This window comes from Schistocerca nitens, chromosome 3 (genome assembly GCF_023898315.1).
Source record: "Schistocerca nitens isolate TAMUIC-IGC-003100 chromosome 3, iqSchNite1.1, whole genome shotgun sequence".
NCBI classification, from domain to species: Eukaryota; Metazoa; Arthropoda; class Insecta; order Orthoptera; family Acrididae; genus Schistocerca; species Schistocerca nitens.
Window position 1 is genome coordinate 926,559,496 of NC_064616.1, and position 23,956 is coordinate 926,583,451.

Genomic DNA, 23,956 nt, shown 5'->3' on the forward strand with positions numbered 1-23,956 from the left:
ATCCCCATCAGACCCAACTTCATTTATTTTACTGCTAATACCCCCCCTCCCCCCGCCCCCGTTTCATAATGTTTCGGAACATGATTGCAATGCTACCTTTCTGCTCGCCAGCCTCCAATGCTAGCTCTATTTTCGAACCAGTGAACGTAAATGGTACTAATTTAACATTAGGACTACGTGTCTGTTTCCCACTTATTTCTTGAATAGGAGTACTTATATCTTTTCCACCAACTTCACAGCTGAGCTCCCTTTTTATTTTCTCCACAAGACCTGGTGTCAACTTAACATCAGCTTCCACCACGTTTTCCTTATCACTAGGCCTACAAGTGTCAGATATCTGAATTTTTATAAACAGTGCCATTAATTTGAAACACATAAGAACCAAAATTTCTTCTCATACTATCATATGCAAGTATCGAATCATCAAAATTTACATCCTCCTTCCTTTCACGTATAACAGGCTTATCACCTTTCTCCATGTTGACCAGTTTCCTTCCACACTCACACACCAAACGAAGCAAAACACTATTAGCTTTTTCTCCACTAGATGCTACCGCGAGTCCGTCCGCCAAAGGATGCCAACTCCGGTCGAGTTTCTGGGACCCCACAGCACCTTCCACGGCTGCCAACCATTCCTGCTGCCGATCTGCTACGGACGCTGCTCCACGCTGCTTTCGTCGGAGTTCCTGTAGTTCGCTGTCCTCTGTGTCTCCTGTGTCCTGTCCCTCCGCTAACATTACTCACAGTATCTGCACTGGACTTAAGTCTTTCTTCTATCGCTTCAGTTCAAAAATTTATCTGCACACGCGTGGGTCTTTCTCGCACGTGTTTTACACTGCTGCTGTTAAAGTTCATTCGACACTGAAATTATATGAACCTATCCTCCTGATTGTAGTATCAATTGATACTATAATGAGTAAATTACAGTCCCTAACTTAGTTTCACAATGACAGCACGGTCATTCTGTTTCCAGAATGGGATTTTCACTCTGCGGCGGAGTGTGCGCTGATATGAAACTTCCTGGCAGATTAAAACTGTGTGCCGGATCGAGCCTCGAACTCGGGACCTTTGCGCCGGCTTGAGTGGCCGTGCGGTTCTAGGCGCTACAGTCTGGAACGAGACCGCTACGGTCGCAGGTTCGAATCCTGCCTCGGGCATGGATGTGTGTGATGTCCTTAGGTTAGTTAGGTTTAATTAGTTCTAAGTTCTAGGGGACTGATGACCTCAGAAGTTGACTCCCATAGTGCTCAGAGCCATTTGAACCATTCGGGACCTTTGCCTTTCACGGGAAAGTGTTATACTAACTTTTTTTCCATTTCGTTCGTTATTGTTTGTTGTATTTGGTCGTAGCGTACGTCACATGACATCCGTTGAAGTTTGTTGTTGATCCTCTTGGTTCAAATGGCTCTGAGCACTATGGGACTCAACTGCTGAGGTCATTAGTCCCCTAGAACTTAGAACTAGTTAAACCTAACTAACCTAAGTACATCACAAACATCCATGCCCGAGGCAGGATTCGAACCTGCGACCGTAGCGGTCTTACGGTTCCAGACTGCAGCGCCTTTAACCGCACGGCCACTTCGGCCGGCTGTTGATCCTATCACTCAGATGTTTTATTACAGGAGCCAGCCAGTTCTCTGACCGAACACGCTGAGCTACGGTGCCGGCACAAACTAAGCTACCCAAGCACGACTCACGACCCGTCCTCACAGCTTCAGTTTTGCCAGAACCTCGCCTCTTACCTTCCATACTTCACAGAAGCTCTTCTGCGAACCTTGGAGAACTAGCACTCCTGGAATAAAGGATATTGCGGAAACGTGACTTAGCCACAGCCTCGGGGGATGTTACCAGTTGGTAGAGCACTTACTCGCGAAAGGCAAAGGTCCCGAGTTCGAGTCTCGGTCCGGGACACAGTTTTAATCTGCCAGCAAGTTTCATATCAGCGCACACTCCGCTGCAGAGTGAAAATCTCATTCTGGAAATATCCCCCAATCTGTGGCTAAGCGTTGTCTCCGGAATATCCTTTCTTCCAGGTGTGCTAGTTCTGCAAGGTTCCCAGAAGAGCTTCTGTGAAGTTTGGAAGGTAGGAGACGGAGTACTGGCAGAATTAAAGCTGTGAGGACGGCTCGGGAGTCGTGCTTGGACAGCTCAGTTGGCAGAGCACTTGCCCCCGACTGGCAAAGTTCCCGGGTTAGAATCTCGGTCCGGCACACAGCTTTTATCTGCCAGGAAGTTTCATAACGGTTATTATGTGTTGGAGGTACAGTACTGAATTTACTGATTTGAAATTTTGACAGTATGATTATGTTATCCTAGAATTTGATATACTAAGTATGTAAAAGAGCGATTAATATTTAATAGTACTTCTTCAGATTCATTGAGAGCATGTGCGCCGTGCCGGCCGGAGTGGCCGTGCGGTTCTGGGCGCTACAGTCTGGAACCGAGCGACCGCTACGGTCGCAGGTTCGAATCCTGCCTCGGGCATGGATGTGTGTGATGTCCTTAGGTTAGTTAGGTTTAAGTAGTTCTAAGTTCTAGGCGACTGATGACCTCAGAAGTTAAGTCGCATAGTGCTCAGAGCCATTTGAACCATTTGAACCATGTGCGCCGTGTTGCACGCAGTGTTAAGCAAGTATACTGCTCATTCGGCCCGGTAGTCAGCGTCAGCGGTACTAGCGTAATAACCAAAATCTGCTCTCGTCACGGCTCCACGGCAAGCTACGCTGTCGGTGCAAGCAGGGCCAGATCTAGGGGGGGAAAGTCGGGGTATGTGCCCCGGGCGGCAGTTTCGAGAGGGGGGGGGGGGGGTAACTGATATTCTTGAAGAAAAGACCTTGTATCACAAAGCTCCTAACGTCCACCGCACGTTAGTCATATGATTTTGAAACGCACATCCCTGTTGGTTTTTGGACATTTTTGAGCATGTTCTAAGTTGATTTCTGAACGAATCATAAGTTGATTTTTGAATGCGCGTGTTATGTACTTGACGTCTCTGCCAGATACTTTTCGAAACAAGAAATGGTTCAAATGGCTCTGAGCACTATGGGACTTAACTTCTGAGGTCATCAGTCCCCTAGAACTTAGAACTACTTAAACCTAACAAACCTAAGGACATCACACACATCCATGCCCGAGGGAGGTTTCGAACCTGCGACCGTAGCAGCAGCGCGGTTCCGGACTGAAGCGCCTAGAACCGCTCGGCCACAGCGGCCGGCAGAGACAAAAAACTTCCCCGCAGACAAAAAGGACGGGGCTGTACGAGCTGAACCAAATAAACCCGTTCGGGTAAATGCCAATCGCTGTTTGCTTATGTGGTTGATTAGGTGTGCCAATGACAAGCGTTGTTGTAATTATTAGCGAAATCCATAATAGTGGAAATAAACAGGAATAACAAGTCAGAAAATTACATATTATCTTCTCGGTGTAGTCAAGGAAATGAAATTATGACAGAAAATTTGTACCAAAATGCCATACTACTGAGGGCCAGTTGTACAGTCCCAGTTAGCAGTGCCGGCCGCTGGTGGCCGAGCGGTTCTGGCGCTACAGTCTGGAACCGCACGACCGCTACGGTCGCAGGTTCGAATCCTGCCTCGGGCATGGATGTGTGTGTTGTCCTTAGGTTAGTTAGGTTGAAGTAGTTCTAAGTTCTAGGGGACTTATGACCTCAGCAGTTGAGTCCCATAGTGCTCAGAGCCAGCCAGTTAGCAGCCGCTTAAGTTGTATTCTCGGAATAGCGCGGAAAATGCATTGTGCGAACACATAATAACCCCTAACCGGAGAATAAACGCATTACAACTGAACCGGTAATTCTGGCAGGTTTAGTCAAGTTAACCGGAGAATATGTTGAGACAGTGGCAGCAGTAGTTACAGAATTATTAATGACAAGATTGTCTGTTAGAACGAGGAAGGAGAAGAAATGGGAACATCACACAAATTATATGGAAGAATATGACGATTCCAAATTTTTATAAAGATTTCGTACTACTACTACTACTACTTTCCAATCTCATGCTTGAGACATTGGAGCATATAAATGAAATGTGAAACTATTTCCTAACATAAAACGTTTTGCTTGTAGTAGGCGCAATAGGCATTTGATATTGTAATTCGTGAATTATATTCTGTTCTGTTATTTATGTAAATGAGATAGATAAAAATGACGATTTGTACCAAAACAGTCTCGCTTATTTCACGTGTGTCACAACTGCTGCATTATTAGAAAGGTCTACTTCGTTTTGTCTAGCAGACTGTAACAAAATAGACGTAATCAGATCGAGAAACTACAGCAACCTTGGGCACTGTGCGTATTAACAGAGTTTTCAGTATTAGACTACAATATTTTGATTTTTCGTGTAGCAATACTTTTTGATGAATTCTGATGAGGTAATAGATTCTTTCGCTGAAAGGAAAGCACGCCGTATAAGGCTGCAGCAAGATTAGAGAGAAAAAAGGATTTACGAAATGTGTACTGTCTTGCTTGTTTCTTTTCTTCACCGTTTTTATGTTCCCTGTATTTAATTTTATGTCACACACAAGGGAAAATTATTAGATAACAGGTAATAGAAAGTGCAAATTTTCTGAAGAGTTCTTATTCTCCCAGTTACAAATAATCCCATCCAGTACTAACTGTAATTTTCTTTTTAAGGAAGGTAGGATGTCAAACTGGCCTATTAGGAGCAGGAGAGACACCGCAGAATATTTTAATTTTCGCTGTCCTAAATAAAGGTTTGATGTTTCCATTGCAAAATATACTCGTTTGAATTCCACAGAGCATAATACAGTGACGTGGGAATGCTGTGTGAAGATGCGTGATACTGCACTGTGGCACACTTTAGATCAAGTAACATGTCTTACATTTCCTCGAAGATATATATTTTATATATCAAACTCTTCAGAAATATGTGAGCTACAAAATGAACATATTTTTGAAAAACCGATTTTTTTAATATTTCTGACGTCCTATCTCAAACGCTCGAGGGGGAGGATGGGGTGGGGGCCGCCACTATCAATTGTTTGCCCGGTTCGGGAATATGGTTGATGCGGGGCTAAATGCAAGATGACCACTCGTACTTTGCTACGTTACAACTAGTAAACAGTGCTCGCAAAGTCCGCAATGATCATTTAATCTTAAACTGTTGATGCTACTTTTATGTGTAACGAAATGAAATGAGTTCTCTCAATATTTTTCAGCATTGCCGTCGATGAATTCCAACACAAAACACACGTGGTGAACCTAATAATTTCAACTTAACGAGATATAACTAAGAATACATGTTGAACATTTCAAAAAAAGCAAAGTTTTATGTGGTACAGTCAGTTTTTGTGCGTTTCCCATAATTTATCCTCTATGAAGGGTGTGGAAAATGAATTATAAGACGAAAAAGATTTACGGACCCGTAAAGTAGAACAGCTTTTTTCCTGTGTGTGAGGAATGCAGCCGTACCTTGGCTTAATATGAGGATAAGTAAATAGTTTCTTGACCCCTCCGGAGCGAAAATTTACAGAAAGTAACATTCAATTTCTTACGCCTTTAAATTCTTTTGTGTGCACATATAAGATACGAAGAGCTTGATCTGCTTAATGGTCTCAGTTCACTTCATATCCAGATATGTGGCTGAAGTATATACGTCAAACGTGAAAGCAGACACATTGTTTGCAATACTGCACCTGAGACTGTGTGCTGGTGTAAACGGGATGATATACACAAAATGAGAAATTATTTCGAGGTGCGGTGTTTTAATGAGTCGTATTGGACAATGTGGTGACAGAGAACAACGGGACTTATCAGCAGAAGCAGCGTTCTCCTGAAGATGGCGAAATATTGAATCGAGCTGATATTAGGATCCGGCAGCAAACCGAAAGAGACTTTCAAGAATAGGTTTATTCGATTAGGCACTTTCATTTCATACACGACTGGTGGCTATCTGAAACGTCGTGAATCTATTCAGGCTCAATGTAGAGCGCCTTGCGCCTAAGCGCCTAAATAGCTTCACGACGCTGTAGATAGCCATACTTGATAGTAGCCTTCGGCGGTCGAAACCCGTCGTGTATAAAATAAGAGCAAGTGGCACTGAAATTCTATTCAAATCATTCTTTACAGTTACAGATGACCTACACTTTCATGCTAAAAATGATAGACAAAAAAAATTAAGACGAGGACTTCAGCTATTTTTTGGCAGATGCCTTGGCAATGTGTTTCTGGGATTTTTTGAGACGGATGAACAAAGCAGCACCAAGAAGACGTTGGGCAGGCCATGAGATAGTAACGCCAAACTCTACTTCTTGGAGAACTGTCACAGATGTATCAATGCGAGTAATCCACAGGAGAGAGAAAAGTAAGGGAGAGCAACTCTTTAGCACAGTTGTCATGCCTTATTAGCCATTGCAGCTTTGAAATGGTAGTTTTTCAGTGGCTGCTATTACTGCTTCGTCAACACCCTTCTGCTGATTCTGTTGTTATTCTGTTGACAGGAATGCTCCAAATTGAGTAATACTCCGACACTGTTGTGAAAGTTACATACAAAAACTACAATTTTCACAGGAACCCCGCATTGCTATTCACGTCCTTTACCACCAATCCACCTCCCAAAACGACATACCATAGTATATAATAAATTAGGTTTTTATCTTTCCTTTATGCTATACTTACTATCTAAGTGACATAGTACTTGTTAAAATACTTAAATGCGGATTTTCTTTACAGCTGGACGAGATAAATCAGTTATTCCTTCCACACATGAGAAACAAGCTGCTGTGGTTCTTTCAAGAAGTGGAGGAGGTAGAGATACCCGCCACAGCGGAAGCGGTAAGACAAGGTCAACGTCCTCGACTCCTACCGGATAGTTTATTTTTAAATAAATGCACAATGAGATCAGAAGTAGATTAACATTTCATCTCCAAACTGTAGACACATGGAAATATCTGTGTTATTTTCAGTCATTATAATCGTTAGAAAACTTAGTGCACCGTACAGGAATGAGACTTCAATGAACATTCAGCGTAGTGTTATGGCCAGTATTGATGGACGTGTGTCGTCATCCTTGTTTTCTTTCGTTCAAATATCCCTCACTGAAGGAGATGAAAACTAATTCACGAGCAGGAAGAGTTCACTTCTCTGCATGGACAACTTCTTACAGATTATCTGTTGTTTTCATAACTCTGGTCAGACAAAAATCTACAACTAATGTAGGTTAATTTTTACAAAGAAGAAGACAGCAACCAGCCACTATTAATACTGCTAATTATTTAGGTAAATAGCGCCGTAACCGGTTTCGAACTGGCAAGTTCATCATCAGACGGCTGTTCACATGATCTGCAAGATACACTTTACATTATCGTCCGTTTTCGATTTTTATTCTTCCACTGTAGCGAAGTATTTTTAGTGTGTTTTTGCCCTACGGTAGAAAACAGTGTTAGAAGCGCCATATGTGAAAATAACTAACCTCCAAACGATGAAATACAGAGTAAATAAATATGTGAGGTTAAGCGGATATGGTACTTACGTCGAAAATTCCGCGCGATTTTGTTGCGAAGTTGGAGTATTGTATTTTTCGAATTTTCCAAAATGTATCCAGCACTTACGTAATTTGCACATCAGCATATTGTGCAAAGCACCACACACACACCAAAAAGATTTTTCCACATATGAAGTTTTCACAAAGATTGCAGATTTACAAATACAACAGTATCAGAGACGTTCTCTCTCAGAGACATCACAATATACAGATTGCTTTTATTTCACAGTATGACTGTTTTTAAAGAATAACATAACATAATGAAAATTAAAACACAAAGATAAACCTTACATTATGAGTATATAATATTACAGATGAAGTTGACAGATGTAGTAACCAGTTTGTGTGAATGTTACTTTTATGGTATTATGTAAATACTGTGCTAGATACAAGGAGCAACATAGAGGTGAGATAAAATGAATAATATGACATTAACAATTATATTAACATCTATGGTGCACTGAAATTTTGAATCAAGTATAGTAGCAGTAAAGTACTTTATTTTTTCAAGGAATCAAGGTAGCATTACAAGTATTTATATTACAAAGAATACCATATTCAGTGAGCATTAATTACAAATAAATTGGGAAAATGTGATGGCCAGTTGTATGAATGTTACTTATATGGTATTGTGTAGATACAATGCAATAAACAGGTGGCAACATATACATGAGATACATGAATAATGTGACAGTAGTAATTATATTAATGTAGCATGGCACACCCCTTTTCTTTTTAAATCAATTTTACAGTTGCAGTAATGTGTGATTGAGCAGGCAGCCATATTATGATGTAATACTTTATTTGGATTATTGATGGCATGTTGTTGTTAAAAGGAGCAATGTTTATTTATATTTTAGACTGGATAATAGGTGAGTGAAGTTTTGTAGAAAGGTTGCATTGGCTAGCTCCGTCTGTTCATTAAGAATATGATGTGGTGATTTGCTTTTATGTGCATATATTTCTATCTCTTCAAGCAGATTCATGAGGCTACCTTTCTCAACATGTCGCAGTATTTGAATGTGGTCTTCAATGCTTTTTACTCCATGTTTACTGAGAGTTGTGTGCATTGCGAATGCAGATTTTGAAGGATTGTTCAGATATATGGCATCTAAATGTTCTTTGAATCGAATCTCAAAGTTTCTCCCAGTCTGTCCAATATAGAAGGAAGGGCAATTTTGGCATCTGACTTTATATATACCTGATCGTTTGTATGGGGGGTTGTTATTCTTTATGTTATGAATGGTTAGCTGCTGAAGTTTATGGTCTGTGTGGAAGCTTATATTTATGTTTGTGTTTTTGAAGATATTACTTATTTTATGGGATATGCTCCCTAGAAAAGGAAGCGAGACATATTTTCTGCTGCTTTCTGCAGACTTTTGTGTTGACTGCATAGGTGTCTGGAGTGGAGCTTTGTTGTTTGCTGTTTTTTGGATATTTGTCATAATTTATCAATTATGTGTGGGTTATATCCATTGTTTAGAGCTATGGCTTTGATCTAGGTCGTGTGACTAGGGCCTCCCGGTGGGTAGACCGTTCGCCTGGTGCAAGTCTTTCTATTTGACGCCACTTTGGCGACTTGGGCGTCGATGGCGATGAAATGATGATGATTAGGACAAAACAAGACCCAGTCCCTGAGCGGAGAAAATCTCCGACCCAGCCGGGAATCGAACCCGGGCCCTCAGGATTGACGTTCCGTCGAGCTGACCACTCAGCTACCGGGGGCGGACATGGCTTTGACGATAATGGTTTCTTTATGTTGTTCAACTGGTCCCAGTGGAATTTTATGCAGGCGATTAAGCATGGACCTGAAGTAGGCAATCTCATGTTGGTTTGGATGGCAAGATGAGCTGTTGATGCACACATCTATGGCTGTTTGCTTTCTGTAAATTTCAAAGTGATGTTTCTGGTTTTTGATGGAAATTTTTAAATCTAAGAAATTTATGCTGTTATTGGATTCATGTTCAACAGTGAATTTGATGTTATTGTGCATGCTGCTCAGCTTGGTTGCTAATGTGTCAATTTCTTCATTAGTGCCATCAAAAAGAATAATTGTTTCATTTACTGATGGATTTATTATTCTGAATTACTGTTGTAAACTTCCTCACAGGCTGATTGTAAGATTAGAAGCGCATTAAGATATGTAAAATCAAATTAAAACAGTATTTTAAATTCTTACTTTAGCGAGGTCTCATATAGAGCTTTGGTTAAAACAACAGTCGAGATCGCAATAATATTTGTCAGCACCAGATGGCTGCGCTCCACGCACAATGTTGTCTAAATTTATCATCAAGAACAGCTGCGAATCGAAGCCTGTCAAGTTAGTCTGAAGTTCACGAGCATTCAATAGTAATTGTTGTAATATCATCTGAAGAGAAGTTATAGTAGTCACAATATTATTATAAATTTATTCATTTCAGATAGCAGTGGACTCGCAGATTGATTTAAAAAAACTTTTAAACGACGATAAGTACACTCCTGGAAATTGAAATAAGAACACCGTGAATTCATTGTCCCAGGAAGGGGAAACTTTATTGACACCATCCTGGGGTCAGATACATCACATGATCACACTGACAGAACCACAGGCACATAGACACAGGCAACAGAGCATGCACAATGTCGGCACTAGTACAGTGTATATCCACCTTTCGCAGCAATGCAGGCTGCTATTCTCCCATGGAGACGATCGTAGAGATGCTGGATGTAGTCCTGTGGAACGGCTTGCCATGCCATTTCCACCTGGCGCCTCAGTTGGACCAGCGTTCGTGCTGGACGTGCAGACCGCGTGAGACGACGCTTCATCCAGTCCCTAACATGCTCAATGGGGGACAGATCCGGAAATCTTGCTGGCCAGGGAAGTTGACTTACACCTTCTAGAGCACGTTGGGTGGCACGGGATACATGCGGACGTGCATTGTCCTGTTGGAACAGCAAGTTCCCTTGCCGGTCTAGGAATGGTAGAACGATGGGTTCGATGACGGTTTGGATGTACCGTGCACTATTCAGTGTCCCCTCGACGATCACCAGTGGTGTACGGCCAGTGTAGGAGATCGCTCCCCACACCATGATGCCGGGTGTTGGCCCTGTGTGCCTCGGTCGTATGCAGTCCTGATTGTGGCGCTCACCTGCACGGCGCCAAACACGCATACGACCATCATTGGCACCAAGGCAGAAGCGACTCTCATCGCTGAAGACGACACGTCTCCATTCGTTCCTCCATTCACGCCTGTCGCGACACCACTGGAGGCGGGCTGCACGATGTTGGGGCGTGAGCGGAAGACGGCCTAACGGTGTGCGGGACCGTAGCCCAGCTTCATGGAGACGGTTGCGAATGGTCCTCGCCGATACCCCAGGAGCAACAGTGTCCCTAATTTGCTGGGAAGTGGCGGTGCGGTCCCCTACGGCACTGCGTAGGATCCTACGGTCTTGGCGTGCATCCGTGCGTCGCTGCGGTCCGGTCCCAGGTCGACGGGCACGTGCACCTTCCGCCGACCACTGGCGACAACATCGATGTACTGTGGAGACCTCACGCCCCACGTGTTGAGCAATTCGGCGGTACGTCCACCCGGCCTCCCGCATGCCCACTATACGCCCTCGCTCAAAGTCCGTCAACTGCACATACGGTTCACGTCCACGCTGTCGCGGCATGCTACCAGTGTTAAAGACTGCGATGGAGCTCCGTATGCCACGGCAAACTGGCTGACACTGACGGCGGCGGTGCACAAATGCTGCGCAGCTAGCGCCATTCGACGGCCAACACCGCGGTTCCTGGTGTGTCCGCTGTGCCGTGCGTGTGATCATTGCTTGTACAGCCCTCTCGCAGTGTCCGGAGCAAGTATGGTGGGTCTGACACACCGGTGTCAATGTGTTCTTTTTTCCATTTCCAGGAGTGTATTTACAAACATATTTTACAAGATGTTTATTATACGCTATAACAGGTTATGGGCAAAGGTCCATAATGAGAGGCTACGTACGTCCATGTTTCAGTTTAATCTGAACCAACATTGAGGAGTGGAGTTCAAATGCACGACTGGCTATCCAGAATCAGGTATTTCACATTTTTCTTAAATTACTTGAGATGTAAGTGCGATGTAAGTGCTACTAGGGATAATACGGATCTAATAGCGAACCGAACAGCAACCACACTAATTGTCCTGAGCTCTTTTCTATCGAAGAGCTGGTTGAATACGTCGCTGTCCTTTTTATAAAAAGACCAGTGGCATGCACTTAAACAAAAGTGCAAAATAAATAAACAAAAGGCATCAAGGGGTATATATATATATATGTATAGCAACCACTCACAATGTTTCACATTATCAATCTTGTGATATTAATTTATTAGCGACACGTTTCGAGCCATTAGCGCTCATTATCAGGCTTCAGGGCATGTTCTGGTTGTGGGCATCAGTGCGAAGATTAATCTGACGCAGCTCTACACGTTAGCCTACTCTGTGCGAGATTCGTTATTTCCAAATAACTACTGCAAACGACATCCAATTGAACGTTCCTACTGTATTCGACTGTTGATCTCCCTCTACAATATTTACTCCCTCCCAAAAGAATCTTTCCTCCATAACTAAATTGATGATACCTTGATGTCTCAGAATATGGCCTACCAACAGATTCAGTACATCTTCATTAGATACACGATCTATCCATCTAATCTTCAGCAGTCTTCTGTAGCACCACATTTTCTGTAGCATCACATTTCAAGAGTTCCTGTTCTATTCTTGTCTGAACTGCATATCGTCCACATCTTACTTCCGTACAAGGTAACCGTCCAGGCAAATACCGTCACTAAATACTTCTTAATACTTAAGTCCATATTCGATGTTAACAAATTTCTCTGCTTCAGAAACGCTATCGTTGCCATTGCCATTCTACATTATACATAGTTTCTACTTTGGCCATAATGTTATTCAGTATCTTGAATGGTAAAACTCACCTACTTTTAGTGCCTCATTTCCTAATCTAATTTCATTAGCATCACCGTATTTAATTCTGCAACATTCCATTACCCTTGTTTTACTTTTGTTGATGCTCGTCTTACAAACTCTTTTCAAGCTGTTGTCCACTCCATTCAACTTTCTTCCAAGTTCTTTGCTGTCTATGACAGAAATTCAATGTCATCAGCAAGCCTTAAAATTTTTATTTCCTTTACCAAAACTTTGATTCCTCCTCCAATTTTTTCTTAGGGTTCCTTTACCGCTTCCTCAATGAACAGATTGAATAATATCGGGAATGGCAGCATAATGCTGCCTCTCTCGCTCTCTCTCTCTCTCTCCTCTCTCTCTCTCTCTCTTCACATTCACTGGTTCCCTTTCATGCCTTTCGATTTGTATAACTGCCATCTGGTTTCTGTACAAGCTGTAGGTAACATTTGTCTCCCTGTATTTATCACTACTGCATTTATAATTTTAAAGTGTGATCCGGGTCAATATTATCACAAGCTTTCTCTATACCTGCCAAAGCTAGAAACGTAGGCTTGCCTTCCCTTAACGTATCCTCTGAAAGAAGTCGCAGGGTCAGTATTGTCTCGTGTAATCCTACATATTTCTGGAATCCAAACGTATCTTTCCTGACTTCGGTTTCTATCAGTTTTTTCGTTATTCTGTAAAAAATTCGTATCTGTACATATGATCCGTGACTTATTGAACAGATAGTTCGGTAATATTCACATCTGTCAGCACTTGATTTTTTTATTTTGAATTATTAAATTATTCTTGAAATCTGAGGGTATTTCACCTGTCTCATACCTCTTGCATACCAAGTGGAATAGTTTTCTGATGTCTGGCTCTCTTGATAATATTAATAATTCTGAGGGAGCGTAATCTATTCCAGAGGCCTTTTTTTGCACATATGTCTTTCAGTTGTCTCTCAAAGTCTTCTCCAATATCGTATCTCCCACCTCATCTTCATCTACGTTCTCTTTTCTTTCTATAATATCGCCTTCAGGTTCATTTCCATAGCATATCCCCTATATATACTGCTTCCACCTTTCGGATTTCCCTTCTTTGTTTAGTACTGGTATTTCATCTGAGCTCTTGATATTCATACAGTTGCTTGTCCTTTCTCCAAAGGTGCCTTCAAATTTCCTATGGGAGTCGTCCATTTTTCCCCTAGAGATACATGCTTCTATAGACTTACATTTGTCCTCTAGCCACTCCTACTTACACGTTTTACACATTCTACCAATCTCATTTTCAGACGTCTGAATTCCCTTTCGGCTGCATTTTTATATATTCTCCTTTTATTAATGAAATTCGCTATCTCTTGTAATATCCAAGATTTCCTAGCAGCTCTTGTTCCTTTACCTATTTGATTCTCTGCTGCCTTCATTACTTCATCTCTCAAAGCGACCCATTCGTCTTCTACTACATTTTGTTCCCCTGTTTCAATCAATCGTTGCCTAATGTTCCATTTGAAGCCTCTGTCGACTTATCCAGGTCCTATCTCCTAATTTCCTACCTTTGTGCAATGTCTTCACTTTCAATCTACGATTTACCAGCAATAAATTATGGTTAGAGTCCGCGCCTGCCCCTGGATGTCTCTCACAGTTTAAAATATCGTTCCCAAATATCTGCGTCTCCACTGCACACTCTAAGACAAAAAATGTGAAGAAAAGACGCACCACGAACGAATTATCAGAATGGGACAGTAACCGATAAATGGGATGCAGATTCACAGACAAACAAATTATAATTTCAGAAGAATTGGATGATGTGTTCAAGACAAACAGCTGCACAAATTGAGCAAGTCAGTAACGCATTGAGATACCTCTGGTCCTTATGCAAGAATTTATTCTGATTAGCTCTGATTGATAGAGTTGTTCGATGTCCTCCTGAGGGATAATGTGCAAAATTTTGTCCAATTGGCGCGTTGGATCGTCATAATCCTGAGATGTTTGGGTGAGTCCTGCTCATAATGCTCCGAACGTTCTCAATTTGGGAGAGACCCGGCGACCTTACTGACCAAGATAGGGTTTGGGAATCACGAAAACAAGCGGTGGAAATTATCGCGAGTGCGGGCAGGCGATATCTTGCTGAAATGTAAACCCAGGATTTCCTACAACAGAACGGGACGTGGAAAATAGTCGATGCCGTGGATAGCAACCAGAGCGATCCTGCTATGAAAAGAAACGGCACCACAGAGCATCACTCCTTGTTATGGAGCCGTATGGCGGGCGGCAGTCAGGTTGACATCCCACCGCAGTCCGGGGCGTCTCCGGACACGTCTTTGCTGGTCATCGGGGCTCAGTTCAAAGCTGGTTTTATCACTGCTGACAATTATACTCCAGTCAATGAGATTCCAGGCTGAAGACGTGTCTGGAGATACCAACCTGACTGTCGCCCGCCATGCGGCCCGACAACGAGGAGTGATAGCCTGGTCTGTCATTTGTTTTTATAGCAGGACAGCATTAGTTGTCATGTGGCAACCTTACAGCATAGCAGTACGTCGACGAATTTTTACTTCCCGTTCTGCTGCCATTCATGGCAGGAAATCCTGGGCTTACACTTCAGCACGATAATTCCCGTCAACATACGGTAAGATTTTGTGCTGCTTGTCTTCTTGCTTGCCAAACTTTACCTTTGCCAGCAGGGTAGTCGGATGTCTCCCCAGTTGAGAGCGTTCGGAGAATTACGGGCAGGGCCTTCCAATCATCTCGGTATTTTGACGATCTAACGCACCAGTTGAATAGAATTTGGCACAATATCCCTCAGGAGAACATCCAAAAACTCTATGAAACAGTGGCAAGTAGAATAACTGCTTGCTTAAGGGCTCAAGGTGATCCAACGCGTTACTGACTTGCTCAAATTGGTTCAAATGGCTCTGAGCACTATGCAACTTAACTTCTGAGGTCATCAGTCGCCTAGAACTTAGAACTAATTAAACCTAACTAACCTAAGGACATCACACACATCCATGCCCGAGGCAGGATTCGAACCTGCGACCGTAGTGGTAGCCCGGTTCCAGACTGTAGCGCCTACAGCCGCACGGATCTCCGGCCGGCTGACTTGCTCAGTTTGTGATGCTATCTTTCTTGAATAAATCATCCATATTTTCTTAAACTGTAATAATTCTTCTGTATATAGCCTACATGTACACCACAACAACCGATTTTCGTCCATTCGGATTATTCCTCCGAGGTGCGACGTTTTGTTTGCTTTAGACTGTATATTCTATCGGATATCTTCCTGTGTCTCGAGACCTCTTCAACGTATACAATCATCTTTCATGATTCTTAAACCAACTATTAATGATGATTAAGTTATGCTCTATGCAAAATTCTACCAGATGGGTTCCTCTTTCATTCATTTCCTCGGAATTGTGAAGCAACTCAAATCACTTAATAAAAGCAAGTCTTCTGGTCCAGACTGTATACCAATTAGGTGCCTTTCCGAGTATTCTGATGCATTACCTCCACACTTAACAATAATATACAACCGTTCGCTCGGCGAAAGATCCGTACCTAAAGACTGGAAAGTTGCACAGGTCTCACCAGTATTCAAGAAAGGTAATAGGAGTAATCCACTAAATTACAGGCCCATATTGTTAACGTCGATATGCAGCAGGATTTTAGAACATATATTATGAATTACCTCGAAGGAAACGGTCTATTGACACACAGTAAACATGGGTTTAGAAAACATCGTTCCTGTGAAACACAACTAGCTCTTTATTCACATGAAGTGCTGAGTGCTATTGACAAGGGATTTCAGATCGATTCCGTATTCCTAGATTTCCGGAAGGCTTTTGACACTGTACCACACAAGTGGCTCGTAGTGAAATTGCGTGCTTATGGAATAACGTCTCAGTTCTGTGACTGAATTTGCGATTTCCTGTCAGAGAGGTCACAGTTCGTAGTAATTGACGGAATGTCATCGAGTAAAACAGAAGTGATTTCAGGCGTTCCCCAAGGTTGTGTTATAGGCCCTTTGCTGTTCCTTATCTATATAAACGATTTGGGAGACAATCTGAGCAGCCGTCTTCGGTTGTTTGCAGATGACGCTGTCGTTTATCGACTAATAAAGTCATCAGAAGATCAAAAGAAACTGCAAAACGATTTAGAAAAAATATCTGAATGGTGCGAAAAGTGGCAATTGACCCTAAATAACGAAAAGTGTGTGGTCATCCACATGAGTGCTAAAAGGAACTCGTTAAACTTCGGTTACACGATAAATCAATCTAATCTAAAAGCCGTAAATTCAACTATATACCTAGGTATTACAATTACGAAGAACTTAAATTGGAGAGAACATATGTGGGATCCTTACCAGATAAGACTGACGGAGTACATCGAAAACGTTCAGAGGAAGGCAGCACGTTTTGTATTATCGCGAAATATAGGAGAGAGTGTCACAGAAATGATACAGGATTTGAGCTGGAAATCATTAAAGGAAAGGCGTTTTTCGTTGCAACGGAATCTTCTCACGAAATTCCAATCACCAACTTTCTCCTCCGAATGCCGACCTACCTACGGAGGAACGATCACCAAGATAGAATAAAGGAAATCAGAGCTCGTACGGAAAGATATAGGTGTTCATTCTTTCCATGCGCTATACGAGGTTGGAATAATAGAGAGTTGTGTAGGTGGTCCAATGAACCCTCTGCCAGGTACCTAAATTTGATTTGCAGAGTATCCATGTAGTAGAGTAGTAGATGTAGATGTAGATTCCCCCCCCCCCTCCCAGTAGATATTCTCCCACTATTTTTCCTTCTCTTACTCCTACTCCGTCCACATCCTGCTATGTTTGTTTAAAATACGCTGCAGAATTTTTTTTGTGGGAAGCCCTTGTCCGTCCTCCATACAGCCCCGTTTTGTTCACATTAAATTTTCATAATTTTGGACCCCTGATGAAAGACATAGTTGCCCTCGATTTGATTCGGACGAACAGAATCCCGCCTGGGTATAATTACAGTTCCGAAGGTAACTGCTAACATTCTTCCATATTGGGATTGATTGCTTTGCCTCACAGTGGGATAAATATATTAATAGTTGTGGCGATGACCTTCGAAATAATGAACAGTTTACTTACTGTTTTCCGTCTCTTGTTTTCATTTGACTACCCCTTACGCACGAAAATGTGGCTGGCTGCTTTATTTTTTAAAGTAATATAATCCACAGCCAGGAAGTTCAACAACCAGAAAAATGTCTCTACTTTGCTGTGCATCAGTTTATGTTGTAATAATGATAAAAATATAATGAGAATCCCGATGACCTGGCACCATTGAGTAAGTTGTACCATCAATAAACACGTTATTTGTCGGTGACTGGTGGCCATTATTAAACAAGGACGGATCACATCTCCATAAATATAGAAGCAACTAATGAACGACGGAAAACCTACAAATGACGAGATTAAACAATTTTTTGAAAATGCTATTGCAATGCCTAACAGTGAGCTTATTGGAAGAGGGTGAGTTAACACTAGATTAAATATCAGTTATAAATTCGAAGGAATAACATAATGACAAAAACAAACCTCTAGTCAGTGTGGCGACGCTCTTCCGTAGCGGCGGGTGGCAGAAACAACGGCTCGCTCCCACATCACGATTTGGCGTCTGACAGGAGGTACAGCATATTGTGCCACTGTTCACAAAAATAGATTCCAGGGCGTCTGGAGAATTGCGGGCTACCACGCAAACTTACTGACCTACGCCGGAGCTTCCAAGCCTAACCTATTTCTCCTCAAAACGGTGCTTCCTGGCACACGGAAAATGACGAACCGCGGAACATGTTCATTCAAGCGACAGCAAATATAAGTCGAAAGTTGGCTCCACATTAAGTGCTTACCATTTATTTAACATAGGAAATTGACTGTACTGAAGTGACTGAAAATGGTTTTAGTGAATGAGTCACTTCTACTGTAATTATTTAAGCAACGTAAAAATTACAGTAAAACGTTGCATAGTGAATAATAACGAGTTTGCTGTGACAGTCACTATTTCATTTCAGTTTTTAAGACTGCTACTTCACTTTTCGAATAATTGCTCTCATCATTAGGTGCCTTAATATTGGATTACGTTAAATATAATTTTTTCTGTAATTTTATGCCTTTTATCTCGTATTTTACAGGATTACTTCGAATATTGTGACTGTTCTGTGCGCTCATTAGGCACAAGGGAATTTGAATAATGTAGAGTTAATCCAAGTAGTAATATACAATTTAATAGTTGGATTTTCACTTTTTAAACCTAGTGCAAATTGATAAATTTTTCCCCTGGACGCATTTCACCTTATTGGACGTTTCACAGTGGTGATTATGTAAATATTTTGAATATATAATCCTTTTTGATATTTCGGTTATTGTACACTTGAATACAGTTTTTCCCCAGATAGATAAGTTTATTCCTGCTTTGACTATTTCTTTTTATATATTATGATATTTTGTTTTTCTTTTCACAGTGACTGGTGACATAAATCGAAAACTTGGAGTGCTCAGTTAGTGGTCACTTTTTTATTGCTTTAGAAGCATACTTTTCTTGAATTACATTTCGTTTCTTGGTAAGCTTTTCCTTTAATTAGAAAAACTTTGTGTTAAGCCGATGATAGCCAGCCAAACGAACACATTAATAAATAAATACAGACTGACACGGTAAGATCATTTCCACTTTCTTGTATATGCTGAATCGGCTTTCATATCTTCTAAATATGTATTTACTTCTACCCCTCACAAGTTACTTTATGCTGTACTGCAGACGAGGACGATGATGATGATATGTTTACTTTGACACCCGACAGCAATGATTTTAGCACCATTACTAAAATTTTATGCGAAGAGTGTGGATTAAAGTGGCAGAATACCAAAACTTCAACATTAATTGAAACATAAAAATGCCCTGAAAACATAAGTGTGCACCCACACGTCTATATACATATAAATATACATAAATATCACGCTTTCATTCAGATCCAAAACTTAGGAAAAAAGTGAAAGTTGTTGGAAAGGATTAAAAAAGTATAGCAGATAGCTACGGTTGTTTGATCTCTACAATAAAAAGGACGAGTCAACCAATGTGCAATACACTAAGATCCCCATATAGCTGGCTTCACCTATTGCAGCTTATTGTACCTCGCTGGCAGCCATCCGCCCTCTCACAGTGTCATGGCTCTTTGATTTAACAGTGAAATAACAGCCTGCAGAGGACTGGAATGTTGGGACACATGCCTGCTCGTTCCCCAGATTCTCTCATGCCCTAGTACTAAGCGGAATGAAACACGTTTCCCTTTCTGATGAAAGATGAGAAGGGTGTACGTTATGTTTTGTGTAATTTTGTTTGCTGGGTACATTTGTTGCAGTGCCACTAGGGCATTAATTGAATCGGAGAGGATGGGAAATATTTTGTTATGAATACACGTCATTTGTGCCTGTGCCTTCAGTGTAGCATGGAGCTTTGAAGCAAATAAGGTTTACGATTGGGAAACACACCATACAGCCAAGGGAATACACTTCCTTTCATACATCCTTGTCATCTATTTTAAAACCGTCATGCCTATCCAAAACGTTATAAAACAGGTAATATATGGAGTGCAATCTTTTTAAAAATTTGTCAGATCAAAAATAGTGCTGGGCCTGCTTAGCAGCAACAGTCAATAGCTGCTCCAACTTAGGTGTAAAGCTTTAAAATCAGCTACCCTCATCTTTAAAAAAGGCAGTGTTTCGCGCGAATCCTATGGAGTCTCGTGGCTCGCCATTTGTTATTAACGGTATGGTGTGCAGGCGTCTGTGGCGTGTATACTTTCTTATAGACCTGTCGCATTTGTTAAGCAGTAGCTCGCCACCCTAAGCGTAGGGTGTCGGTATTAGGCTGGTTCGAAAGGTCACAGTCGCCACGTCATTTCCTTCAGGGAAACCTTATTTGCACCCTAACGGCCAAAGGAAGCGACGAAAAAATTACGTAGTCGAGCACTCGTTCACTTCGAGCAATCCCATTTAAAAGTGAATGATCTTGGACGTTTTCGGGATATTTTCGGTAGGTTCAGATTGCTGATGTGGTGGTTACGCACTAATCTAAGAGTAAAGCTTAAATTTTACTTAACATTTCGTGCGATATGAGAGCATTCAGCGCGAAAATATTTTGACACGGGCGCTGGGACACGACATGTTTTCATCACTTTCTTTAGTCTTTCGGGTGGAAAAAGTTTCCCACTTCCTTCGTGGTGCACCATGTTCAATATCTTTAAATAGGAGGATTTTCAAGATCTATACAACGAGTACCCACAATCTAGACGATTACGCACGAAGGCTCTGTGAAAATGGAGAAGACTGATTCGATTTGCTGTTCATGAATTATGGTCAATACATTTTACAATATTTCGTGCTTCTAGGAACCGTGCTTTTGGTCACTAATATCTGGCAGGAAGGCCAGTTTAAAATATATCTGAGACTTACAAACCTCACTGTGTCTCTAAAATTAAGAACACTGTCCGTCCTTCTCAACTCAGGAAAATTAAAAATGGGACGTCTGCAGTTAAAAAGGACATGCATAGAGGTTTCGGTTGATACATTAAAACCTCTACTCTCCGGATATTTCTCCAGACTTCTAACATGCAACTGAAGAGTTTCCGTTGCAAGTCTTTAAGAGGGACAAAAGACGGAGACGTCATCCGCTAACTAGGAATACTCGACACGACTTCTTATAGTCAACGTTACTCTGTTGAGAGCTATGGCGAAGACAGACTACTCTCAGGGACACCGTTCTCTTTTTCCAAGAGATCAAAGAGGTCGTCATCGATTCTACATTTAAAATAACCTGGCGAGAGGGAGGACTGTATAAATTAGAGAAGACGTTCCCCACTCATGGATACGTGCGAGGGTATTGCGCCACCAAGTAGGCTCAAAGGCCTTCTCGATGTCAAGAAATATACCTATCATGTGATGCCTGCACAGGAAAGCCTGTTGTATAGCCTCTTCCAGGAGGATTAGGTTATCAAAAGTACACTGATACCTTCTGCACCCACACTGAAAGTGACTACGTGGATTTTAGAATCCAGACAAGGTGGTGGACGACCATCCATTGCAAGATCTTCACCATACAACTATTGAGGGCAGCACTACGATAACTATCTGGACGCACACGGTACTTCATAGGTATTAAAAGTGGAACTAAAATTGTTTCTCTCCAGGAGTCATGAAAGTGTCCTGATACCAACATGAGGTTCAAAAGGGTCGATTTTTGCTTCGCTCTGTGAGGTGCCAAACCATCCTGTAACAGACCCTACTGTAACCAGATGATGTGTCACGAGCGCAAATAATGCATAATCCAGTTCCCACGTGGAAAACGGACAGTTGTATTCCTCATCACTGATGGAACTGAAGTTCAAAATGCCCCACTAAGCAGCCACTCTGTAGTGTCGAAAGCTGGATCCTGGCGCATTGGCGGCTATTCCGTCGAAATATTACACCATTGCCTGTGCCCTGACGCGCAGGCTGGCTTGGAGAATTCTGTTCCACATTACAGTAGCAACTGGGAATATCTCACTTTCTGCAAAAATCTTCCTGGTGATCTACCATACGATTTTACTCATAGTCGAACGATTTATGGTGTTGCCACGATCTCTGCTTGCTCTCTCATTTTTAACTGGGTGACATTTCACCCTCGCTCTCCGGAAGGCTACGAGGTTCTCTGCAGGTGGGTGGCAACTGAATTAACCTACGCTGCACTCCCCTGACCCTCATGGCGAAGCGGCGTTCGTCGCTCCGCTAAGGCATCGGCTGGACTTAGTTGGTGTAAGGAATGTGAAATGGATGCTTCAGTGGTGTGGTGGATCGTTGGGGTGATATGATCCACCCACCCCTGGTTTCTGTTATTGCATTCAACATAGAAATTTGGTTATACAGCGCCTAGTTTGCTTTACTCAGTACTCGTCGTGGCGGCATTCTTTCGGTCACTATCGTGTCTGGAAGGTGAGTACAGCTCAGGAAATGATCACCTGTGTGCAAGCTATCGACCACTTGCCATTGATCAGAGTATATGAGGACTGAAGACCATACCAAGACGGCATGTCTGTTAAGTACTTTGTTGCTGTAATTTGAATGACTTCTTTGTCTCCCTGCTCAACAGACATTTAAATGTTGACAAGGAAGTTCTTAATACGTCTACCATTGGGCAGTTGGTTGCAGAGCCCCAAAGAACACTATGGGCGTTGCAGTCTCCACATAGGGGGAAGGGTTTGGGAAGCTGATTAATGAGTTCAGTGTGAGCCTCTTCGTCGTGAACCTCGATGGATAGGGAGAGGGGGGTGCCGGCTAGTAGAGGAAGGATATTATCAACCTTTGACGCGCACGCAGTAATATAACCATTACTTAACGACAGGGTAATGGGGTGAAGGGGGGTTGAGGTGGAAGTGAGGAGTGATATGCGTTGTTTATAAAAATAACCACTCCTCCTCTAGCTCTCCATCTATTGAACTCGTCCTTTTTGTGGAAGACGTACTCATGTAGCTCATGAGCGTCAGATAGTTTCAATTTTGTCTCCTGGAAACGTAAACGCCGGCCGGAGTGGCCGAGTGGTTCTAGGCGCTACAGTCTGGAACCGCGCGACCGCTACGGTAGTAGGTTCGAATCCTGCCTCGGGCATGGATGTGTGTGATGTCCTTAGGTTAGTTAGGTTTAAGTAGTTCTAAGTTCTAGGGGACTGATGACCTCAGAAGGTAAGTCCCACAGTGCTCAGAGCCATTTGAAGCATTTTTTTGAAACGTTAACACGGTGGTCTCTCCTGAGATAGAAATCGTAGTTCCTCCACAACAGCCCAGAACCCACTGATGATCCGAACAGAGAGATTTTTCCTTTTCTTTCCGCTATGTCGTTCTTCTGTGGTGAAGAGATTCTGGAGATGGCAGGATGGGGGAGGGTAAGTTACTTAACGTACTTTCCAATTCCCTCAGGCACACATCGACATCAATACTCTCAAAGATGTGACCACCATAAAATCCATCAAAAAGGACAAAGGCCATATGATCTCAGGGTTTTAGACCTCATATTTTTCTTTTTGGCTTATTGTTTTTCGTTCCCAGCTCGAATTTTGAGGACAATGAGAAAGCTGTTTTTCTTGCTCTCTTTTTCTGTCTTTCATAAGGGTATGGTATTCTTGCTGGTAGTACGTTCTGCTTCTATTGTTGCTTATGTTACAAATAAATTTGTTGATTTAACAAGCATCACAGGTTTGTAGGTACATGTACTGTTGCTGCCCATCCGGCCAGCGCATAGCTTTAACCATCTTTGACACTTGCGCAATCAGTGACTGTGCCCCGTATGGCTCCACGAATCATCGGCAGCAGTCCACGATATTCGCAGACAACGCGGCACCCCTGTTTTTCGAGCTCTGTGATCTCTTTGTTGTGGGTGGGGAGAAACTGCATCCTCCACCTGAAGAACCAGACGCCTGGTTATTTTCCATTCCTGAGACTGGTCGAGGGCTTTCATATCGTTGAGGTT

At 42.3% G+C, this 23,956-nt stretch overlaps 1 protein-coding gene across 1 annotated transcript in view; it reads left to right on the top strand.

Annotated features, from left to right (window-relative positions):
- The window catches only part of LOC126249493 (dynein axonemal heavy chain 5), an 856,962-nt gene that overhangs the window by 66,297 nt on the left and 766,709 nt on the right, over positions 1–23,956 (top strand). The window contains 1 exon segment of the mRNA XM_049951144.1: positions 6,704–6,805. Coding sequence (XP_049807101.1) covers positions 6,704–6,805 — 102 coding nt within the window.